General features: G+C 39.0%; 5 protein-coding genes across 5 annotated transcripts; 2 read left to right on the top strand and 3 right to left on the bottom strand.

Moving 5' to 3' along the window:
- Window positions 1–117: 117 nt before the first annotated feature.
- On the top strand, window positions 118–933 carry GCK72_010609 (uncharacterized protein; the record flags this gene model as incomplete). Its single annotated transcript, XM_053727949.1, has 3 exons — window positions 118–186; window positions 238–609; window positions 655–933. The coding sequence occupies 3 exons, from the start codon at window positions 118–120 to the stop codon at window positions 931–933; spliced, it is 720 nt and encodes a 239-aa protein (XP_053587526.1).
- Window positions 934–1,162: 229 nt separating this feature from the next.
- On the bottom strand, window positions 1,163–7,424 carry GCK72_010608 (uncharacterized protein; the record flags this gene model as incomplete). The annotated part of the gene is made up of 15 exons (XM_003110722.2): window positions 1,163–1,329; window positions 1,374–2,079; window positions 2,126–2,770; window positions 2,818–2,899; window positions 2,949–3,007; window positions 3,857–3,977; window positions 4,471–4,567; window positions 4,614–4,849; window positions 4,894–5,057; window positions 5,114–5,332; window positions 5,378–5,505; window positions 5,560–6,403; window positions 6,470–6,844; window positions 6,898–7,061; window positions 7,277–7,424. The coding sequence occupies 15 exons, from the start codon at window positions 7,422–7,424 to the stop codon at window positions 1,163–1,165; spliced, it is 4,155 nt and encodes a 1,384-aa protein (XP_003110770.2).
- A 4,208-nt stretch (window positions 7,425–11,632) lies between these two features.
- GCK72_010607 (uncharacterized protein) lies at window positions 11,633–12,438 on the bottom strand (the record flags this gene model as incomplete). The annotated part of the gene is made up of 4 exons (XM_003111021.2): window positions 11,633–11,710; window positions 11,790–11,998; window positions 12,102–12,212; window positions 12,291–12,438. The coding sequence occupies 4 exons, from the start codon at window positions 12,436–12,438 to the stop codon at window positions 11,633–11,635; spliced, it is 546 nt and encodes a 181-aa protein (XP_003111069.1).
- A 1,912-nt stretch (window positions 12,439–14,350) lies between these two features.
- GCK72_010606 (uncharacterized protein) lies at window positions 14,351–16,978 on the bottom strand (the record flags this gene model as incomplete). Its single annotated transcript, XM_053727948.1, has 8 exons — window positions 14,351–14,383; window positions 14,429–14,566; window positions 14,609–14,740; window positions 14,793–15,897; window positions 15,975–16,163; window positions 16,254–16,698; window positions 16,749–16,870; window positions 16,920–16,978. The coding sequence occupies 8 exons, from the start codon at window positions 16,976–16,978 to the stop codon at window positions 14,351–14,353; spliced, it is 2,223 nt and encodes a 740-aa protein (XP_053587525.1).
- Window positions 16,170–21,310, top strand: GCK72_010605 (uncharacterized protein; the record flags this gene model as incomplete). Its single annotated transcript, XM_053727947.1, has 12 exons — window positions 16,170–16,199; window positions 16,246–16,452; window positions 18,757–18,864; window positions 18,913–19,075; window positions 19,121–19,204; window positions 19,248–19,396; window positions 19,441–19,551; window positions 19,681–19,806; window positions 20,078–20,236; window positions 20,403–20,578; window positions 20,626–20,825; window positions 20,880–21,310. 12 exons carry the CDS (start codon window positions 16,170–16,172, stop codon window positions 21,308–21,310), a joined length of 1,944 nt encoding a protein of 647 aa, XP_053587524.1.
- Between the last annotated feature and the right edge of the window lie 148 nt (window positions 21,311–21,458).

Genomic DNA, 21,458 nt, shown 5'->3' with positions numbered 1-21,458 from the left:
AGCACGCGTATCAATGAAATAAACAAATAAATAGATTCACAAACTTTCCGAAAATCAGAATATTTCCCATTCATTTCCGTTTAGTTTGATCATTTTAAGTACTTAAATATCTTGAAAATGGGATGCTGTCAATCGAAAAAAGCGAGAAATCAGTCAACTTCATCGGCAACTCGCAGAGAACCAGTGGTAAATTATTCGAGAAATTATTATTTTCGATGTCAATTATACTATTTTAAGCCTCGACATTACCCAAAAGGACCGCCACCTTCTTATGAGCAAACTATGAAAAACAAACCATCGAAACGTTCCGCAGAGTCGATTGATCCGAGAATTCAAAATGAAAAAAATCAAGAGAGAGAAGGAAATATGATAAAGAAGGAGAAAGAAAATAAACAAGTTGAAAAAGAGAAATCAGTGGAACAACCAGTTGAGAATGAAGCTGAGACGAAACTAAAAGAGAATCGAGATGAGGACGAGACACCATATCCCTCTCCTGCTCCACCTACGACTGCTTCTGGTCCATCCGCATCGGCGGCTCCTGAACCAGTTCAAAATCAGCAAAAATCCAATTCAGAGTCAAAGAAAAAAACAAGAGAAAGCTCCAAACCGGTATCAAAGTTACTAACTTCTCATAACACTTTTCATATTTTTCAGTCATCATCTCGTCCCGCGCCGCCACCGATCCCACCTCGTCGTCCGCCTCCTCCATCTGGACGTCCACCTCCACCGCCACCGCCACGTCATCGTCCACCACCGCCACCTGGATATAGACCTCCGTATTATGGACCACCTCCTCCAGTGATTGTTGGACCACCTCCAGTCATCATGAGTCCTTATCCATATTATTATGATACGGTAGTTTTTGATCCGTTCTATGATGGATATTATGGCGGATACGGTTGTGATGGATACGATTTTGGATTTTATTTTTGATAGGTTTCTCCCTTTTTTCATTGATTGATGTTCTTTGTTACAATAAATGCCTTTGATGGCTGATTGTGCAGTTCTACAGAAAACTAGTAATTTTATCAGCATGCAATATTTGAAATGCAATAGTAAGTATATGGCAAGATAATTAGTATTGGGAGGTAGGGGAACATTAACAGGAAGATGAGATCGTTAGTGTAATTTACAATTAGTTGAGGGAGGACACTCATGTTTTCTAGTAAGGAAATCTGCCTGAGTTCTTCAGTACCAAAGCAGCACAGTACGCCTTGTCCGTGTAGGTTGCGTTGGGGCACATTGAGTACGGAGAGCACACTTCGTCGCGCTTTAAGCATCTGTTCGATTCATTGCACATGTATGTATTGGAATGAGCACCGAGGCATTCTGAAATTACGGTATTTATTGTCAGTTTATTAACGAATAATTACCTTCGCAGGAACATTTCTGCTCATCACTACCATCTGAGCATTCAGCGACTCCATTGCAGCGAGTATAAGCTGGAAGACACTTCTTATCGGCAGCACATCGGATCGATCCAGAAGAACACTGTTGGCAATTTTGCTCGTCAGACTTGTCTTCGCAATCCCAGACACCATCACAACGACGGCTGGCATCAAGGCACTTGCGATCACAGGTGAACTGACTGGCGTTTTCAATACCACATTCTTTTATTGGTGTGCAGTTTTTCTCGTCGGCACCATCGTCACAATCGTTAATTCCATCGCAAACTTTACTTCTTCTGATGCATCTTTTCTGAGATCCTCCGACGGCAGGGCAAGTGAATGTGAGCTTTGGATGGCATTTTGGACAGCTTTGTTCACATGCTTCCACGACTCCCGAACATGCCTCTGATTCGGTATACCGCTTCTCATCGGAACATGTCAGTTGTTTAGTTTTAGTTGAGAAAGCTTCGATACTACAGGATCCTGGGCAGTTCTCTTCGTCCATACCGTCGGTGCAATCTTTCTTTCCGTCACACACTTGAGTGCGCTTGATGCAAGTTCCATCTTCACATAGAGCTTTGTCTGATCCTGAGCAAGACTTGCAGTCACATTCTTTTTCGTCCGAACGGTCGGCACACTGCGCAACGCCATCACAAACATGACTGGCTTTGATGCATTGCTTTCCACATTTCTGAAAAATTAGATGTTATACTGGAAAATTAGTTTCAAAAACATACGTGAGCTCCCTTCTGGCATTCATTACAATTCTTCTCGTCACTCCCATCTGTACAATCGTTGACACCGTCACACTTGGCAGAAGTTGGGAGACAAGCGTTGTTTCCGGTGCATTTGAATTGATCTTTGGAACATGTAGACTTGCAAACTGATTCATCCGAGCCATCTGGACAGTCCTGAACATCGTTGCAGAGTTTTTCAGCAGTTAAACAAATCAATGTTGGGAGGACTTTGGTCTTGCGCTTCTTCTTCGAATCTTCTTCGACGTGAGAACGGCACGAAAATACTGATTGGCATTCCTTGCAATTCTCTTCATCAGAACCATCTTGGCAATCTTTGATTCCATCACATCTCTTGGAAGAAGGAATGATCATGTGAACGGCACCAGTACAGGCGAATCCGAATCCAGAGCATGTAGAAACATTTGGAGGGAATAAAGACGACATTGGAATGCCGTCAAGGTCGTTGAAGTGAATTTTGTCAGTTTTCGGCCAAAACTTCGGATGTCGAATAGAGTAAGGAGAAAGATCTGTACTGTCTGTCGACATTCTCTGAGCAGAAGAAGTGAGCATTAAAGTGAGAGGAATGGCTGCCAGAATACCCAAAATCACAAGAGCCAGAATGAGAACGATGGCAACCGATGGACACTGAAACATAAGAATTAAAAATTTTAGAAAATATAGAGTTTGAATACCCTGCTTGCACACGAACAACAACCGCTTGAGACCATCTCTTTGAACTGATCCATTCTATGACTTATTTTTTCGCCCAGAGTCCTGAAAATTAATTTTTTGAGAAATGATAATGAAGCTGTTTTGATTTTACATGGGCTCCTCTTGTGCGAAGTTCACTCGACGGTCACTTCCTGGTTGCTGGCTCATCGCCTGAAATTCGTATATATTGACAATGAAATTGATAAAATTCGAAAACAACAAGCATGTTGCTTGGATGCCGAAATACTGGAAATAGAGAGCAATATCCGCAAAACCAAACTAGAACTAAGGCTCAAATTGATGAGAACAACAGCTGGCAGAGAAATGGAAGAATTTCCGCGCGAAGATCAAACATAATAAGCATTTTCGGCAAAAATTATGGGAATAGGACAAAAAAGATTCGGTTAAAAACATTATCTGAAGAGTGAACATGTTTTGAGTTCCAAAATGAGATTTCTGCCGCCAATATATTCGGTTTTACTGTAATCGCTGCGAAACCTGCTGAATAAAACCGACGATGTGCCTTTGATGTGTTTGTTTGTTTTAAAGTGTATTTAAGGTGTGAAACGTGGTACTGGAAAAACTTAACACGATTCATAATAGTATTTGTGAGTATAACTTTAATTTTTAAAGTTCTCTTTTTAAAATGATAGAAAGAGATTTTCGTGCCTCGGGGAAGTGAGTTCTACAAAAAACCTTAGCAAGCATGGCTTATCAGCTTCAGATTCACCCCCGTTTCTAGTAACAGAGCCCGTTCTGGTGGAAATATAGCGGCTGATCCTGATAGTTCATGTATCTGTATGCCTATAAAGTTCTGGTTTATCATGCTTGCAGTTATACATACTATTCTCGTCATTATATCATTATCCATCAAGTTCTATTTCATTTTTGAGGTGAATTCAGTATAATTCTGTTTCTCTGATAAATATCCTGTTCACTTTCAGACTGTTCTCATTGTTTTATCTCTTTTTATAATCTGCCTCCCTGACATTTTTGCGGTTTTTGTTCATTATCTTATACAGTTGCTTTTTTGGGTAAGTCTTTGAACAAATCTGAAGTCCCAAATTCGACTTCCTTCAGATCATCCTCGTTATTCTCTACTTCGTTCTTTTCATCAAAGAATGTGGTGAAAAGGCGGAAGCTGGAAGAATAACACTATACATTCTCTACATTGCTTCTTCCATTACTTTCACAATACTTTTTCTTCGATTGGTGGTGGCTGGTCGATGATTCAATACTCTTAAAGTGACGACATCATAACTAAAAACTGTTTCATTTACACGAATTCAAAAAATACTGCCCGTTATCAAATTGACAAAACATCTTCAACTTGTAATATTTAGCATTTGAGATTTTTGAGATGAGTGTGGAAAACTGAGAAAGGTAAAGAAGCATAAAAAGTTGGACAGCAAGCATTTGTTTGATATGTTCCTAATACTGATAGAAATGAGCAAAGAATTCGATTATGAGATTATGAGATTTAACTGAAACAAAGTAAAATGAGTATAAGCTGGATTGACACTTCTAGAACGAGAATAATGGGAAGTAAGGCATGCACGCTTGGGACGATTTAGATCATTCGTGAATTGATAACCGGAAGTTCAGATTGTACCCGCTGTTTCTATGATTGTCACATTTGTTGTTGTTGCTGTTGAGCCATGAGCATTTGCTGTTGATTCTGAAGTTGTTGCTGTCTACAGCCAAGATCAATGATTCTATCTATGTATGTACCTGAAAATTGAAAATATTGAAGAGTAAGTGTGACTGAAAAACTCACGAATTTTTTCATTGGCTTTTTCATTCACTCTTTCATTTCCTCTGGTGTTTCGCAGCGTTTGTAAATCGTCTTGTGTTATATTGGCTTGTTTTAGGAACCAATACAACAAACAATTTTGTTGCGACCATTCAGTACAGCAGATGGACAATATGAACTCGAGCCACTCCGGAAGTATACTGTCACTCATATCTTTTGTAATCCATAAGAATGGATTCAGTGCAGTATTTCTTTGATTTCTGAAATTAAAAAAATGGTGGACATCATAAGATAGTAAACTCACGCCAAAACATGTCTTAAGCTATCGAAAAATCGCGGGTTTCCGTGTCTGCAAAGATTGGTCAACAATCCAACAGAACGCTTAACAATGTCCTCATGATCCTTTCGTTTCTCATCAACTTCTCTCCGTTGTGGTGTGTCTTGGTCCATTCTCATCAGCTCCGCGATCTGAATTTTTAAAAACTCCTAATTTCCGAACAAATATTTACGAAAAATTGACTAACCGTCTGTTTCCATTCTTGCAAACTTTCATATGCTCGTTGTAGTAACAATATAGCAAGCGGTTCATTCGTTGTTCCGAGTAAATCAACAAACGGTTCTGCAAATGAAGGAACTGCCTCAATGACTCGCTTCATAACAGTAACCGCCAGCTTTCTGCATTTTCTATTTCCAACGTTGAAGTAATGAAGAAGAACGTGAGCAGAATCTGGATTCTCACTGATCTAAAAAAATATATAATGGACTCAATCATTTTATATGTAACGAACCATTTGACAAGCGTGAACAGCAGACTCAATTATGTCATTTTGAGACATCAATGTTACATTGTTGAGGATGGAGAGACAATTCTCATAAATTGATAGAATTTGTTGTCTTGTAAAATCGACGTTTGCACCTATAAATAATGAATAATATGAATGTTAAATGATTTTTGAAAAATAAAGCTCACTTTGTTGGTATCTGAAACGATCCGAAGTTCTGAGAACAGCTAAGGCGTGACTTGTCACACCGTTTTGCACCATGATTGCTTTATTCATTTTGTTATGCAATCCAATATTCCGGAGAACACCTGTTGCACGCTCAACAATCGTAACATCATCACACCCAACTAATCGAATGACACTGTGAATCGATTCTTCCATATCCTGATTTTGAATTGCTGGAAGATCAGCCAATTTTCGCATACACCCCAGAAGCTCGTGTAGAAGACGTGTAGATCCATGTGATAATAATCCACAAAGAACTTGTGCACCACCAAGAACTACAAATCTACTGCCGTTTTCACTATCAGAACAGAATGTAGTCAATGCTTGCATAGTGGGCCAAAGTAGATCTTCATCACTATATTCGTTTCTTATAATTGAAAGAAAAATATTTATCACATCCATCTGCTTCGCCATGTATCTAATTCTTCCATTTGTTCGTGACAAGTTCTTGATGATTGAAACCGAAAATCCCTTATTTTTCGGCTTAGTTTCCGAATTGTTCAGGTTTTTAACTGCGAACTCCATGACAGTTTGATGAAGGCGTTGATGAGCAGGAGATTCAACTTTTTCGGAGAACACATGCCTCATGAGATACGGCTTACAACACAAGTGAGTTAACAAAACCATTGCACTGGATTCGTAGACAGTATCAAGCCGCTCTGCCCTTTTGATCACAATTTCATAGATGCTACTCTTCGAATTCATTAATTCTGCGTTAAGCGATAAGAATATCTTGTCCGTGTTTCGAGCATGTCTTGATGTTAGCATCACCGAATGATGCAGAATCTCGAAGGTTTTACGTATCACCTATAAGAACGAATTATTATGATTAATAAATGAGGAAACTATTTTTCACAGCAATAAAAAACATACGTTTTCATTCTCCACCTCTCGAGGATATAACACTTGGAAAAGAGCACGGATTATTAGCTTCAGATCAGCCTGGCCATATGTCTGTTCTAATAGCCACTTTTTCGCAAGTGGCTCTAATTCTCGAATTGCAGATGCCTGTACACTGACTTCGGTTGATGCCAAACTTTGAATTATTTCGGGAATGCTCATACGTTTCCGTCGTTGCATCGGATCCTGGTTTTCCATTGATGAATGTGATACCTTGGATAGAACCGGTTGAGATTCATTGATCCAATTATTGAATTGTCCATACTCTGTGTTAACAGAAAGCGCAGAGAATTTCGTCATTTGTGACAATTGTGACATATTTGACATGTTTGAAATAGTCGACCCAATCTTAAGAAAAACTTTGTTAACATGATTGGGATAGTCTGAAAACTGAAACTAACCATACTCGGTGCTCGTGAGAACTGCTGCTGTGATGTTGGTGGGATGTAACTGTTCTGCATCCATTCATTCGTATACGATCGTTTTCCAGCAGCACCTTCACGGAGTTCGTGCACACGCGAAATCGATGGTTCCATGTTTTGCGGCTGGGCTCGGAACGGAGAAACTGAAATGTAACATTATTATTTACACAATTTCTGTCAAATGAATGGAGGTTTTCAGGAAGTGAATGAAGAACGCATGAGGCACGAAATGGAAAAGAGAATGCAAAAGTGATAAGAAATAGTCGATAAAAAAGACGCTAGATGACCTAAGTTTACAAAGGCGCCGTAAACGTCCGAAAAAAGAGTTTTCGAGAACAATAATATAAATTCCACAAACCTGGAACTTGCCGATTCGACATTCTAGACGGTGTAACGGGAGTTGCAACACGTGAAGTTGATGGCATCATCGGATTGAATGATTGAGGTGTGCATGGTTGCGATCCATATGTATCTTTAAAACCGGGTAAATTAATAAACGGATGCATTATGAATTGTTTAAGTTTTTAACCTTTCAAACACTTATTTTGGCCCCAGTAGTATTACAACTAACATAACTAATAATAAACATAGTGTCAAGTGGGCGATGTTCTCACCACTACCCTCTTCACAATATTTGCTTTCTTTGAGTACTTTTTCACACTTCATGGAAGTACAAATTTCTCACCTGCATCTGTGCACTCCTCATCCATCGATGACGGACTCAGATCTTCTTGATAGACCTGAAAGCGAAATATATATGTCCAAGTTTTGAATTTCTCTGAATAAAAAGAAAAAGATGGATAACCAAACGGGGATAATGAATGCAAATTGTCCCAAGTGGGCCGATAAATCAGTTCATGCGGCCATTCACTGGGGGGTGCCAGGCCGAACGGACACTTGAATGAAGTTCAAATACCAATAGGAACAGGGCAAACGAGACAAAAACAGAACAATTCGCTGTTATGTATGCTGAACTTCAAAAAGCTGGATTTTATTCATGAATAGTTCATCTCTTGATCGTTCTTCACATGATATAAAAACATGAGCGTGCATGTTTCGTATCAACACATTTAAACCGACGAAATTCGAACTGATAAGGCGGCAATTAGAAAATTGATAGTTGTCCGAGAGGAGTACACGAAGCGTGGCCTAGAAAGTTTAAGGCGCGAACGCCGCTTTTTTGGAAAATTCGAAAATGAAAAGAAGAAAAAGAGAAAGAAGAAAAAGAAGAAGATGGGGGAAAAGGTACAAGCTGCGTTTTATACCAAACTACGTAAAAAAAAGAAGAAAATAACAAAGGAACCGAACTTGTAGTAGACAATAAATCAAACTAAAATGCTTTTTGTAAGCCATGATTTCTTGAGATTGGTTCATGTGTAAATATTTCAACAAAGTGGAAAGAAGTCCGCAACTTGTGATTTTCCTTTTTTTTTTGAAGAAATCAAACCAAAGTAAAGAGAAAATGTCATTCGAATCATGTGCACCTGCTCTCAGTTTTTGTTGTGTGCACTGACTCTGATGGACTCACGAATACAGCATCCAGTAGTAATCAATCAACTGACCACATTATTAAATCATCACGCGTGTCAGATAGCCCGAGAAAATTAAATATACGAATCTGGTTGACAAATGAATTGAGTTTAAAAAGAAGTATATCAGATATTAGAAAATGGTTAACCAACAACATTTTCTTCTGAATTGTATGTTTCATGTATTGTTTCAGTTTGAAATGAACATCTATTTCATGGAGGATTTATCAGAAAAGATGCAACAGAATCAGAAAGAAGTGCAAACAATCGCACCTGTGACCAACGCCTTCAAGCAGAAAAAACATCTGTCTCCATATGTTTGCATGGAGAAAAAGCAGTAGGGAACAGCTTTGAAACGGAAAGGAAGGACACTCGAAATGGGACGACGGATGACTTTCCCAATCAAATAATTCAAAAGTGTTTGCTGATGACACAGTTACAAAAAGTGGAATCACATAGAAAATGGTTAATTGGGCGAGGCGATAATTGGAGCCAAGCCTCCGGGAAGATGACGGGATAGTGGGGATGCTTGTGCTGGTGGGAAGGAAAAATTGTACGACAGACAGGCAAACAGAACAAAACGGGCCTCACACAGGGTGAATAGATGGCGAACGAAGGGTGCCCCGTAAGAAAAACGGTGCAGAAAATAGTACGTCGAGGAGTGATACGCAGAGAGTGACGCAATGTGGACTCTCTGCACCATTCATTCACCACAGTCATAGCCTAACAGCAGAAGGAAGAAGAAACAGAGAGGGACAGCACAGGAATGAATGGGTGAATTCGAAAATAAATTGAATTCGGGGCGCACAATTTGAATTGTATCGAATTAACCCAGAGACCGCGATCTCTCCGGGTGCATAATGAGAAAGGAAGAAGAATTAGTTATTTGTGAAGCAAGTGAGTAGTGTACATATTTATCTTAAAATAAATTTTAATTAGATAGATAGAGTGAGCATCAACATCCTCACCTCTTATTATAAATAGAATATTCTTAGCTGTATTTAATTTGTTGGTTCTCTCGGCTAAAAACATATAATTATTAATTACGTTAATTGCTTATTCTCCCACTGCATTCAGTTATAAATAATTTTATACATTTCCGATATTTAGGTAGCAATCTTAGATTATTGAGGAATCTGGAAGAAATCTCAAAGAGATTCTAAATTTCGAAAATATTCAAATTTCCCATCTCTTTCTCGTCCTCTTCAACTGAATTGGTATGTCATTTATACTCAAGAATACCACTTCACTTCCCGTCTAATAGCAATGAATAAATGGAATGAAAAACATCAAATATATTTCTGGTAACTAGAGAATTGAATGACTTTTAGGAACTTGTTTGCATGAGAAACAAGCAAAAAAAGAAAGAAGGTGGAATGAGTGAGAAGGAGATCGGATTGCATTGCGCAGTGCGAATTGCGCAATAATCCGCTCAGATATCCCAACTCAAATATTGTCATCAACTGAAATGACCAGAAATAACCATAGATGAATGAGAAGAAAAAGAAGATAGAATAAGGAAGAACGTGAGAAACTGAAGCGAAAGATTTGAAAAAGTAATGAAGCCCATCATCTGATGAGTTTAAAATAGAGAAGAAACCATTCAAAGAAATCAAAAAACAGTTGTTGTTACTGAATTCTGCACTCTAGAATACATGAATATTTCAAATCGGAAAAGCAACCTTATTATTAATGTGACCCAGCACCTTCACTGAAGGAGGCAGATGGTTGCGAATAGCTGCTCACTATACTTGAAAAGGCAGATGGAGAGGAAATTGGGTGCGTTCTCTCCACCACATTTTCTTTCAAATTCGAACGACGACGGACTAAACCTTGACGCTTACTAAAGGAGACAATCTGCTGAATGAATCGGAAAAAGAGAGGAAAGTTTTGTTTCGAATATATAAAACCTGATGATTGAAGGGGGAGAGGTGGGCCTCCGTAAGAAGATCTGTTGAGCAGATACTGTCTGACGTGAAGACACGAAAATAATTTATCGACATGACAGGCAAACTTCGATGGGAAACTTGAAAAATGGTGAATGCAACTGTTGAAAAATTGGGTGGAGAGTTGAGTTGTCAGATGGGAAAAATTGAGATACCGTACCCAATAGAGTTTTTGCTTTTTCGCAAAAATGAAACGTCTATTCGATCTATGAGCAATCGATTATTAATTTTTTCCACATCAGAACAAGATCAATATCAGTCGCCCGATCTATGGAAACATCAGTCAAGAACTTATCGATTCAAAAATCTGGTATCTAGGTGTTTACAATGTGACAACTGCGAACGTATGATGAATGCGTTCACTCAACGGGGAGGTTAATCCGTCCTTATAATCATATAAACGGTGCTGTGGTGCTGCTTCTGTTGGATGAATGGATTCCAACTGCGAGCAGAATATCGGATGGCGTAATTCAACATCACGACCACGTAATCTTCTTCCGTTCCATCGGATATTACATGCCTCGATTCTCTGACACAACATAATTAGTCGTCTCATTTCGATATTCGATATGAAAGAAGTTCGAGTGTAGATGGCGAATAACACAATAATTTACTCCACAAAAATATGAATATGGTATCATAAATACGAAAAAGGAGAAGGAAGCAAAAACAGTGTTCGATACGAAATGGAAGAACACCGAATTTTCGAAAAAAAAAAAGAAGCTTGGGATGGGAACGGATGAAAGATAGGGAGATTTGTTTGGGTGTGTGCGAAGAAGCAAAAAATCACATATGAAAAACATTTCAACAAGAGAAGACAAACTTGTGCACGGGCAAAAATATTACCGCTACCTTCACATGTCCACACTTCATCTCGTGGCACAACACTGTTTCAAGAAGTATTGAGAGGAAACGCAGGGTGGAGCGAGACAGAAATAGTGAGAGGAAGGACAATGAATAAGTTACATATTATCCCGTCAGGTGCGGTTCCAAATGTAATCGGATAAGAAAAATGGTGGGTTTGGAAAAGAAAAAGAAATCGACGACAAATGAATGGGGGGAGAGAAAATGTGGGAGAAAATTAGAAGAAAAGGATGGTGATCAAATTAAAAAGCCTATGGGAGAGAAAGAGAGGAAAGTAACGAAGAACAAAGGGAACAGAAAGAGAGTGAATTGGGAGAGGAAAAAAGACGAAAACGAAAATAATATTGCAGTTCATTCGTCTAAACAGTTCATGATTTAAGATCGATTCTTGAGCTGGTTACTGAGCCAATCTAGTCCTTCGTAAAGACCGTCTCCAGATGTTGCGCACGTAGCCTGAAATAAGTGAAAAATAATTGAATGAACTATATCGTGTTTATCAAAAGTTTTGATTAATTCCAAGTTAACCACTCACTTGAATGTACCATGACCGATTTCTAAGCGAATGAAGACCGAGCTTATCGGTGACTTCAGCTGCATTCATGGCTTGTGGAAGATCTTGTTTGTTTGCGAAAACTAGAAGAACAGCGTCGCGAAGCTCATCTTCAGCGAGCATGCGCATCAACTCCTCACGAGCTTCTCCGACACGTTCACGATCGTTCGAGTCGACGACGAAGATGAGTCCTGAAATTGAAATGATTCTCTTTGATTTTCCATACAAATTGGGCACTCTTTGCTACTCATGATAACGATAAGCTCGATTGTTAACTTTGTAGTGAAAACTAACCTTGTGTGTTCTGGAAATAATGCCTCCAGAGCGGACGGATCTTGTCTTGACCTCCGACGTCCCAGACAGTGAATGAGATGTTCTTGTATTCAACAGTTTCGACGTTGAATCCTGAAATGGAAAAAATATGGCTCAATGGGAAACAGCTCAAAAATAATGTTTCGCAACATTTATAAGAACATGACTCACCAATAGTTGGGATTGTGGTAACGATCTCTCCGAGTTTGAGCTTGTACAGAATTGTCGTTTTACCAGCTGCATCCAATCCCACCATCAGAATACGCATCTCCTTTTTGCCGAAAAGGCCTTTGAACAAACTGCCGAACACGTTTCCCATGCTAAAAAATATATTTATGATGAATTGAAATTCTCTAGAAAATTATTTTTTAGAGTTGGATTACCGAAGCGAAGAAAAAAACAAAGTACGAGAGTTTAATCAATATAGTCGCGGAAAATAAGGAAAACGATCTCAAGCGAATGAATAAATTCAGATACCGGGAAAAGTGCGTTGACGATGCTACGAAAAAGAGAAAGAAATCGAAAAAACGTGGCAATGAGATGGATATCTATAACAGAAGCGAGAAGCGAGAATCTAGCATGAAAGCAGTGGCTACACCGACCGACGTGTCACCAACGCAGCAGTCTCTGGCGACCAGTGAATGTCTTTTTCCTCTCAATCTCTCACCCGCTTTTTGTCTTGTTCGCTGTGCGCGTCGCGTGTGGTGCGTAGCGGTTGAACTAGAGGAAAGGCATCAATAGAAAAAGTGAAGAGACGGAGAATGGAAAAGAAGCGACAGGGACAGAAAGGGCAGCAGACTGCCTTCATCTGTCCGTTAGTACAGGACGGAAGAACACATAGTGAGAAAACGAAGTGAAGGTTGTTGGAACTGACTGCTGAAGATTCCACGTTATCTGCACTTTTTGCATTTCAAGTCTATAAGTTTAAATCTATTGATTGACGATAGAATGATTTTAGCGTTACACATAAAAATGAACTTAGGCACAAACTTTCTGATAAGGAACGTTCGAACTTCAGTACTCGAGTCTAAAGAACCCACTTCAAATACTAAAGTCAAAAGAATTGGAGATAAATAGGGCTGTAACAGGTGACAATCGTTCTAGAACAATCTCTAGTTTCAAACGTGATGCATTAGTTTAAAAAGAAGTGATGAGTCAGAGAATAACAATGGAACCAAACTGATATAGGATCGAAGCGGAGAGAAAATAAAGTGAATACTGAAATGAAATGTCGCGCGCGCATCGAATTTTTGGTGGGAACATTCCAAGCGACGTGGCACTTTCTGAAGTTGCCGAAAAGAAACAAGCAAAACGCAGAGAACCGGCCGCTGAGATTGTTGTAACCGATCAGTGCAATCGCGCATTTCTCGGATAGTTTTGCTTTCATACGGAATTACATTCATTGAGAAATTTGGATGGAATGAATCTTGAATGTACTCAAACTTGAAGGGTAGCTTTTTCGCATAAAAATTCGAGTATTGCAGAATAAATAGTTAACAAAACTGAACTCACATCACTTTCCTCACTAGTCCCACTCGGATAAATGTGAAAATGGATATAAAATATAGAAACAAGACGAGTTCAACGTCAAATGGATTAATAAAAAAGAACACAGTAAATAAATAGAAAACATTTATTTTTGGTAAAACACGTCTTAAAAACGAAAACAAACCCGTTTCCGTGTTGATAGGATACCTGTATTTAAAGTCAACTCAGTATACTCGTCACCGGGGCTCTTTTTACTCGTATTTTTTGCGATTCTTTATTTTCAATGGCCCGTCTTCTGTTTTTTGAGATCACAGTTAATCTTTTGTTTTTTTTTTACTTTATTTTTCATTTTATGGAGTCATTGCTCTCTTTTTGATCTTTTCTCTGGCTTTTCATAATAGATATTCAGACAAAAATCGTGCAAATGAAACAAAGAAAGGGCAAAATAAAACTTGTCACGATGCCGACTGTATAACTCAAGTCATGTAGACAGCGTGACAAGTCAAACTATTACAATAATACGCCAGCAAACGATTATTTGCCAGATGCACATAAGATGGACAAAACAGGAAAAGAGGAAAAGATAAATTATGGGGATATCGTATGGTAGAGAAAAAGGCAATAACAGGAAAATTAGGTAAATTTGAGGTTGATGTACTTACCAGACAGAAACCAATTTTACGAAAAATCAACAAGTAAGATCACCAAGGAAACATTCGAGATCAAGCTAAAATGCATCTGTATTAGTCATTGAGAAGATCGTCTTCGTCGTCGGACTGAAAAATGAAAAATGTATTACTGTTTCAACGAAAAAATATTACCTCGAGACCGCTCGGAATAGCTGCGAGCAGCTGATCTGCCGACATATTCGTATCTGTTGATGGGATTTCCTCGATTCGTTCAGTCTTCAGTTCCATATCCAATGCTTGTCCATTGAGTAGTTTTCCCTCTGACATGGCCTGTAAAAATGTATAAAATACACTGTCACGCTACTATCAAACCTTCAGGGCATCACTAGTTCTTTTGAAAGGGAAGACAGCCGTCATCAGTCCATCCTCATCGGCTTTCACACTATGATCGAACACTTCTCCAAACATTTCCATTTGAGCCATCAGATCAGCAACTAGTTCTTCCTGAAAACATTTTAGATAATGTAAAAACAGTTGTTTCTGTAGTATAAATTACCTTCACTCCCTTTACCACCACGATGCTGCTCATTTTGCTTCTCGAGTCTTCACCATCACTTCCAGCTTTTCTCTTTCTGTTACCGTCTTCAGTCTTGTATGGGTTTTTCAATGCTTCAATTTGTGCAACAACTTCATCAACCAACATTGACTTCTCAGATATTTTTAACAAAATTCCGTCGATTTCTTCTTTGCAAGCCTTGATCTGTTTGTGTAAATGTTTGACCAGTTTAGTTGAATTCTTTCTTTCATTCTCATCTGTTGAAGTTCTTGCCTTGACTAATAAACTTTTCTGTTTTGCAAGCCATTTATCGAGAACGATATTGTGTTGATTTTGAGCCTGCACCAATGTTGATAACAAGCTTTTTTCTTTTGTCAGCCTTTCTTTCGCGTCTTGAAGCTGCTTCCGTTGATTTTGTGCTGCTACGCTTACAAACTTTGATTCTTGCACAGTCGCAATTTTCGGTTTTTCTGCTGGCTTTGGAGGAGATGCTGGAGTAGCTGTTTTGTCTGTCGAACCTTCTGCTCCTTCATTTCCTGGATTATGCCAGAAAACTTTAATGAACCGGTTGTTCAAAACAGGAGCAGGAGACTTGTATGCTTTTATGGCATCGTACTTCGAGGAATAGGTAACGAGAGCTGCATCTATTTCACCGTTATATCTGACTTGTATATTATCAACAGCTCCAAAACTAGCGAAATGCTCATTCAACTTCGCAATGTTATTCATCTCTGGCGGAATCTTGGCAACTTGAAGGGTACAGTTATCTCTGTTAATAACTCCGGTGAATCCTCCACGGCTAAAACCACCACGTCCTCTGATTGTACCTCTTCCACGAATTCCTCCACGGAACGCTCCTGGTTGTTGCGCCGCGATAGCGGAAGAGGCAGTTGGCGGTGGCTGTGTGAAAGTGCTCACAGGCTGTGGAACATATTGAGGAACTGATGGGGGTTGCTGTGTCCATGCGCCAGGGATTGCTCCAGGGATGGGTGGTGGTGGCATACTGTAATTAGTCAGAGCAGGAGTCTCGGGGTTGTACTCTCCAGATGTAACGACGACCCCAGGTGGAGGTGGATTGATAGCACTGTATCCAGGTGGTGGAAGACTGAAACTGAACAAGATTGAAATTTTAGTAGCAATAAAATAATAATATGTTAATTGCTACGTAAACATAAGACATACGAGAAATTAGGAGGAGCAGGAAGTGGAACCATGGCGCTTAGAGCATTCTCATCGACAACAACTGGATCACGACCATGGTAGTAAGGGCATTGATCTCCGCGTATACAATAACCACGTTCTTCAAAGTCCTTGCAACGACGACGACTACTTCTTGATTTGTATGGCGGAGTCCTGGAACCACTTGACGATCTGTAAATGTTAAACTTTGAATTAGTAAGATATAACGTGAGTTGTTGTTATACACAAAAATTAATATCCTAAGAATCTTGAGATAATTACCTGGTTCTTGAGCGAGAACGACGTCTGGTATGACGATCACGATCACTGGAAGAGGCTCTGCCACTTCTTGTGGTGGTTGTACGACCACGACGATCTCTTGGTGATCGTGAACGACGGCGATCCTTGTCTCGAGAAACTTTTTCTTTCTCTTTCTCGCGACTACTCTCGGACGGCGGTGGACTTATCCGCTTACGAATCGGTTTGTTGTCGCTTTTACTCGAGCTAGTTGATCCACTAGGCTTTTGAGTTCCTGCTGGAGCACTTGGTGAAGGGAGACGAGTTATAACCGACTTCGACGACGGTTTTTCAACAGGAACGTCATCCTTACGAGTTGATTTCTCTTCTGAAGCGGCAGTAGGAGCAGTCTCAGAGGGCACAGTCTCGGAAGGTAAATAACTTTTGCTGATCAGAGCTACGAACACTTTTTCAACAAAAGGGGCAGTGTCTGGAAAAAATACTTTACCAAATAAAGTCCACTGTTGAAGCGAAACTCACGATCTCCTAAAAACACATTCAACTGATCCTTCGTGAATTCTTTCAACTCATCTTGACTTTTGTCCGGTTTCTTCACTAAAGCAAGAACATATTTAGCGAGGGCATTGGGATCAGCGTCCGTTCTGAAAATCTTACGTGTTTTGAATATAGATGTAACCGAAAGCTACTTACATTGGTGTTAGCTCATCAGAGAGCCAATCGAAGAAAGCATCTTCATTATCGATATTCATGCTTTCTGTCGTTGTCCACAGGTTTTTTACCGCGTCTGGAATAAAGACTTTGAAATGAGTTGAACAAAATTAACGAGGGATCAGGAAAAACGTATAAAGAGATCATAAATATTGATTAGAGGCAATGAAAGCAGGAGTTGAGTAATGAAATAGTTGAAAGAAAAACGTTCGAAAATATGGAAAATTGGTGAGAGAAAATGATTGAATACATTCTCCAAATAGGCAGTACGTATTATTTGTTTTCCCTTTTTTGTACGTTTTTAGTATACTCGAGGAATCATCACAGTTGGAGAATGTTCCTTCTCAAGCTAGTAAACTTTAACAAAACATCGAAACCTTAACCACAAACTTATAGTAGGTGATAACAAAAAAAGAAAGACACAAAAGGAAAAACCGAGGGTGCGATAATGATCAAAAATTGGCAGCAACGGGAGACGCGTATCTAGCAGGCGCAGCGAGGAAACACTACTCATACGAAACAGGGAAATTGAGGAGCGGAGACGAGACACGGGCGGTCGCCCAAACTGGTCTTCTTTGCTGTTTTCTACGGCTAGGGCTTCCAGGTTACCGTATTTTACACAGAATAAGAGAGACTGATCGGGAAAAAGAAATTACCAATTGATAGTTCGGGATAAATACGGTGAGAGCTTACTATGATGATATGATAAACATTATTTTTTTCAAATTTTTAAAAGCTGTACGAATGAGTACGAATGCAAATAAATTTTTAGCTAATTAATTTGATTTCAAAATTTATTTTCAGAAACAATTTTGTGCAGTTACTTGAATTTTTCAAAATGACGCATTTTCAAAAAAACTTGTCTGAAATTTTTCTAACGTTCAGACATAAACCATACAATTTACTAGATTGGAAATACACGTACAACACAAAAATATTTTTTCTATTAAAAAAAGATAAAATTTTTTAGAAAAACGTTAATTCTGTGAGAGTTGGAAATGATCATTTTTGCACTGAGATGCCAGAAAACGCGAATAACTTTTTTTCACGAGATCGTTCGGCAAAAACAGAATACAGATTTGAAATCAGCGTAAAATATCTGTTTTAGTGATATATATCTCCACCTGTAACTCCATATCGGCCCGTGATCCTTTCCTAGTTAATTAGAGCAAGCGTCCGAACAAAATATGCTCGATACATTCAGTGAAGGCTGTGAGAGCTTCAGAGATAGAGAAAACAGAAAGTGGCATGAGCACTCGCGGACTCGGAAAAGAGGAGAACTCACACAAAACTCACACTCATTCATTTATCCGCCCGCGCCATCCATATCGTTCCTATTTACTTACTTTTTCTTCATTTTACAGGTACTCGGAAATACTTTCATTTTTCGTTCTTACTCACTTGAGAAAGGCGAGTAGTACATTTAGAAACGTCATTTTTTGGAGTTCTGATGGTCGATGTTCAAACCATTTGGTTTTCCCATCTGATTTTACATTAGGTCAGATACTAGAAATTGGTGAACTACAACTTTCAGTATGGAGTTAGAAAGAAACATTCCACTTAATAACAACTCCTCCCGTACTCGTTTTCTTTTTTTGTTGTTTTCTGTGTCAGTTGTGACAGACTCCTACATTTTTCATTCTCTCGAGCAGGGCTCCAGCTATTCTCTGTGCTCTAGCTTTCGTATCAATGCTTCAATACACACCGTTAAAACTAATAGCCAATGTCAGGTGAAATTTATAAGCATTCTTATTTTCTTACACCGCATGAATTAAGCTTGGTGTTATACCATCCAGAAACTAATTCTTCGTAATTTCAGATGGTCACCGACATTGCGAACTCGAAAATATTTCGAAGACGAAGTTCTACATTTACAGATCCGACTAATGTGTTAGCAGTTCATGAATTACGATCGAGAATATTGCAAGTTAGATCAGGGGAAATCATGTTGAGGCACCGTGAATTAATTTTTTAGGACCCAGCAGCAACAGTAAAACACTCAGCAGATGACATTCAAAGGATACGTCACGAAGATTGGTGGCTTGACAGATTTTTAGGATCAGTTAATTACGATGTAGATATTGCTTATGCAATTATTCTTGAATGTTTGAAATGGAGAAGAAACTTTGAGGTAGACAGTGAGTAAATGAGAAAACCGTTCGACGTAATGAATAGTAATTTAGGAATCAGCCTTCTTTCGTTGAAACCATTGCTAGACAATCAACTAATGTATCTTCATGGAAACGATTTACAAAATCGACATATATGTAAGCATTATTATGACGTAGCGGTTAGATGCTCGTTTTACAGTATGGATCATGATGAACAAATACAAAAATGGCGAAGAGGGGTTTGAAAAGCTGTTTACATTTTGGATGGAACGTCACTATATGGAATACAAGGGTTGTCAGCCATTAACAGTCTTTATAGACATGACTGGTACCGGACTAAAAAATATGGTAGAAAATAGTCTGATGAACCGGATTTCTAATAAAAATTCCAGAGCTTTGATGTGATGAAGTTTATAATTCATTCGTCTAAATACTATTATCCAAATGCCATCGAATCAATCCTCATTTTCGACAACCCCGCTATTTTGAATGCTTCATGGAAAGTGAGTGATGTTTCATAACACTCTTCATGTTTTTTGAAATTTGAACTCTATGGCAGGGATTCCGTATCGAAATCCACACATTTGTTGCTTTATACTTCACTTCCCGTTATATCTCTGGTATTGTTTCAGGTAATCGGATCCTGGCTCGAGTCCTCAGCTGCTAATCAGAGACAGGACTTACTAACATTTGTCACCAAGCTCAGTGTCACTCATTACGTATCAAAAAGTCATCTGTTGGAGCATCAAGGAGGCACCGTAAGACATTTTGCTCCTCTCTTTTTTACATTTTGCGAGTCCGTGTACATTCATCACCAGAGTGGTGTTTCCATGAAATCTCCCGTTTTCCATCATCTTGTGTTGGCTCTATGAAGGGACCACTTGTGTTTAACACTACTCGCTGAACCCCTCACTGGCGATACGAGAATGAACTCTCTTTGCGTGTTGTAACAAACGACCCGCTCCCAGGCCGCCTTTCTGACCAACTCTCTTCGTTTCTACTCTTACTTTCATCGACTTTTTTTTGAAGGATACTTTCAAATTCACTATGGACGAGCTTGCCAAATGCCTTCCACCACCACCACCACCAAAACCTTCTCCAAAACTACTACAGCAACGAATGCATTCTATCGACGACACTACAAACAACAATGTTACTGAATTTGACTTTTCGTCATTTCAAAGAAGAGTAAGTTACACGTTTATATGAACTCGGTTAGATATCGAGTGACGGAGCCAGGTACCACAGCGCCGGGGTCGCGACAGCTCTGCTGATTCATAATAACAGTTATAAAATTTCACTAACATAAATTATCATTACACTTAACAATTTACTACTTCCAAAAGCATTTTAGAACGTCAAGTTCGACGAAGAGTCTGTAACTAAACGAGCACCGTCATTGTCTCGCCGATCAAGTCGCGGACCGAAAAATAGGAAATCACACATCCCACCGGCGCTAAGACCACTTATCGATAACCGAGTTAACGCACCAAGTGACGACTGGTCATCCAATGACTTTGTGTCAATAACGTAAGAGCTGTCTATTAAAGTCAGGTTAAAAGAAAACCAAGTTACAGACCAAGAGATGAACTACGTCTTGAGAAGCTGGACGGAGAAAACGATCTGCTGGATGTCGTCCTCGTTAAAAATCAATCATCCGAAACTCCTATAATGTTCAAATTCAAGACTACTTCACCCGAAAAATTCCGAGTCCGTCCAAGCTCGGGGATCGTTCAGCCTGGGACTACTGAAATAATTAGAGTCTATCTTCAATATGGTGAGCTCTTCAGGATATGTTTTAGAGATATAATTAATAAGAGGAAGCTTCCAGAATACCGCCATTCGTGGAACAAAGAAAAATTCCTTCTTCTCACTATGGAGTCCTCGTCAACTGATATTGACAACTTCTCAGAACAATTTAAAAATGCCATCAACAAGGCTGAATTCAAATTCAAGTGCCGACTGTCGGAAAATGTAAAACTCGATCAACCAGAAGAGAGAAGATCGAGCTTCTTACATCAACAGCAACAACTTCTGAACACTAAGAAAGATGGGTTCTCAATCGGCGGAGTCAACTTCAACATGCCTTTAATCATTTTTATTTTTTTCCTACTTCTTATATTCCAGTTCATCTACATTTTACAAATGAGATCTGACAACGCTTTGTTGAGAGAAACCCTTGTTTCGCTTTCCGGACAAATTAAAGAAGCTAATTCACTTAGTTCGGAAAACATTGTTGAAACTGCTAAGAATGAATTGTAATTGTTATCAATTGAGAATAAACCATGTTGAACTAATTGGCCTACAAAACACTACAAAAAACATTTAAGCTTAGAGCGCACTAATATATGAATAAACGAATGAAACATTATCGAACATTGAAAGCAATTGCTGGAAAATTGTGATTAAC

Source organism: Caenorhabditis remanei, chromosome III (genome assembly GCF_010183535.1).
Source record: "Caenorhabditis remanei strain PX506 chromosome III, whole genome shotgun sequence".
Lineage (NCBI taxonomy): Eukaryota > Metazoa > Nematoda > Chromadorea > Rhabditida > Rhabditidae > Caenorhabditis > Caenorhabditis remanei.
The sequence above is the reverse complement of the archived record's forward strand: the minus strand, read 5'-3'. Positions and strand labels throughout refer to the sequence as shown.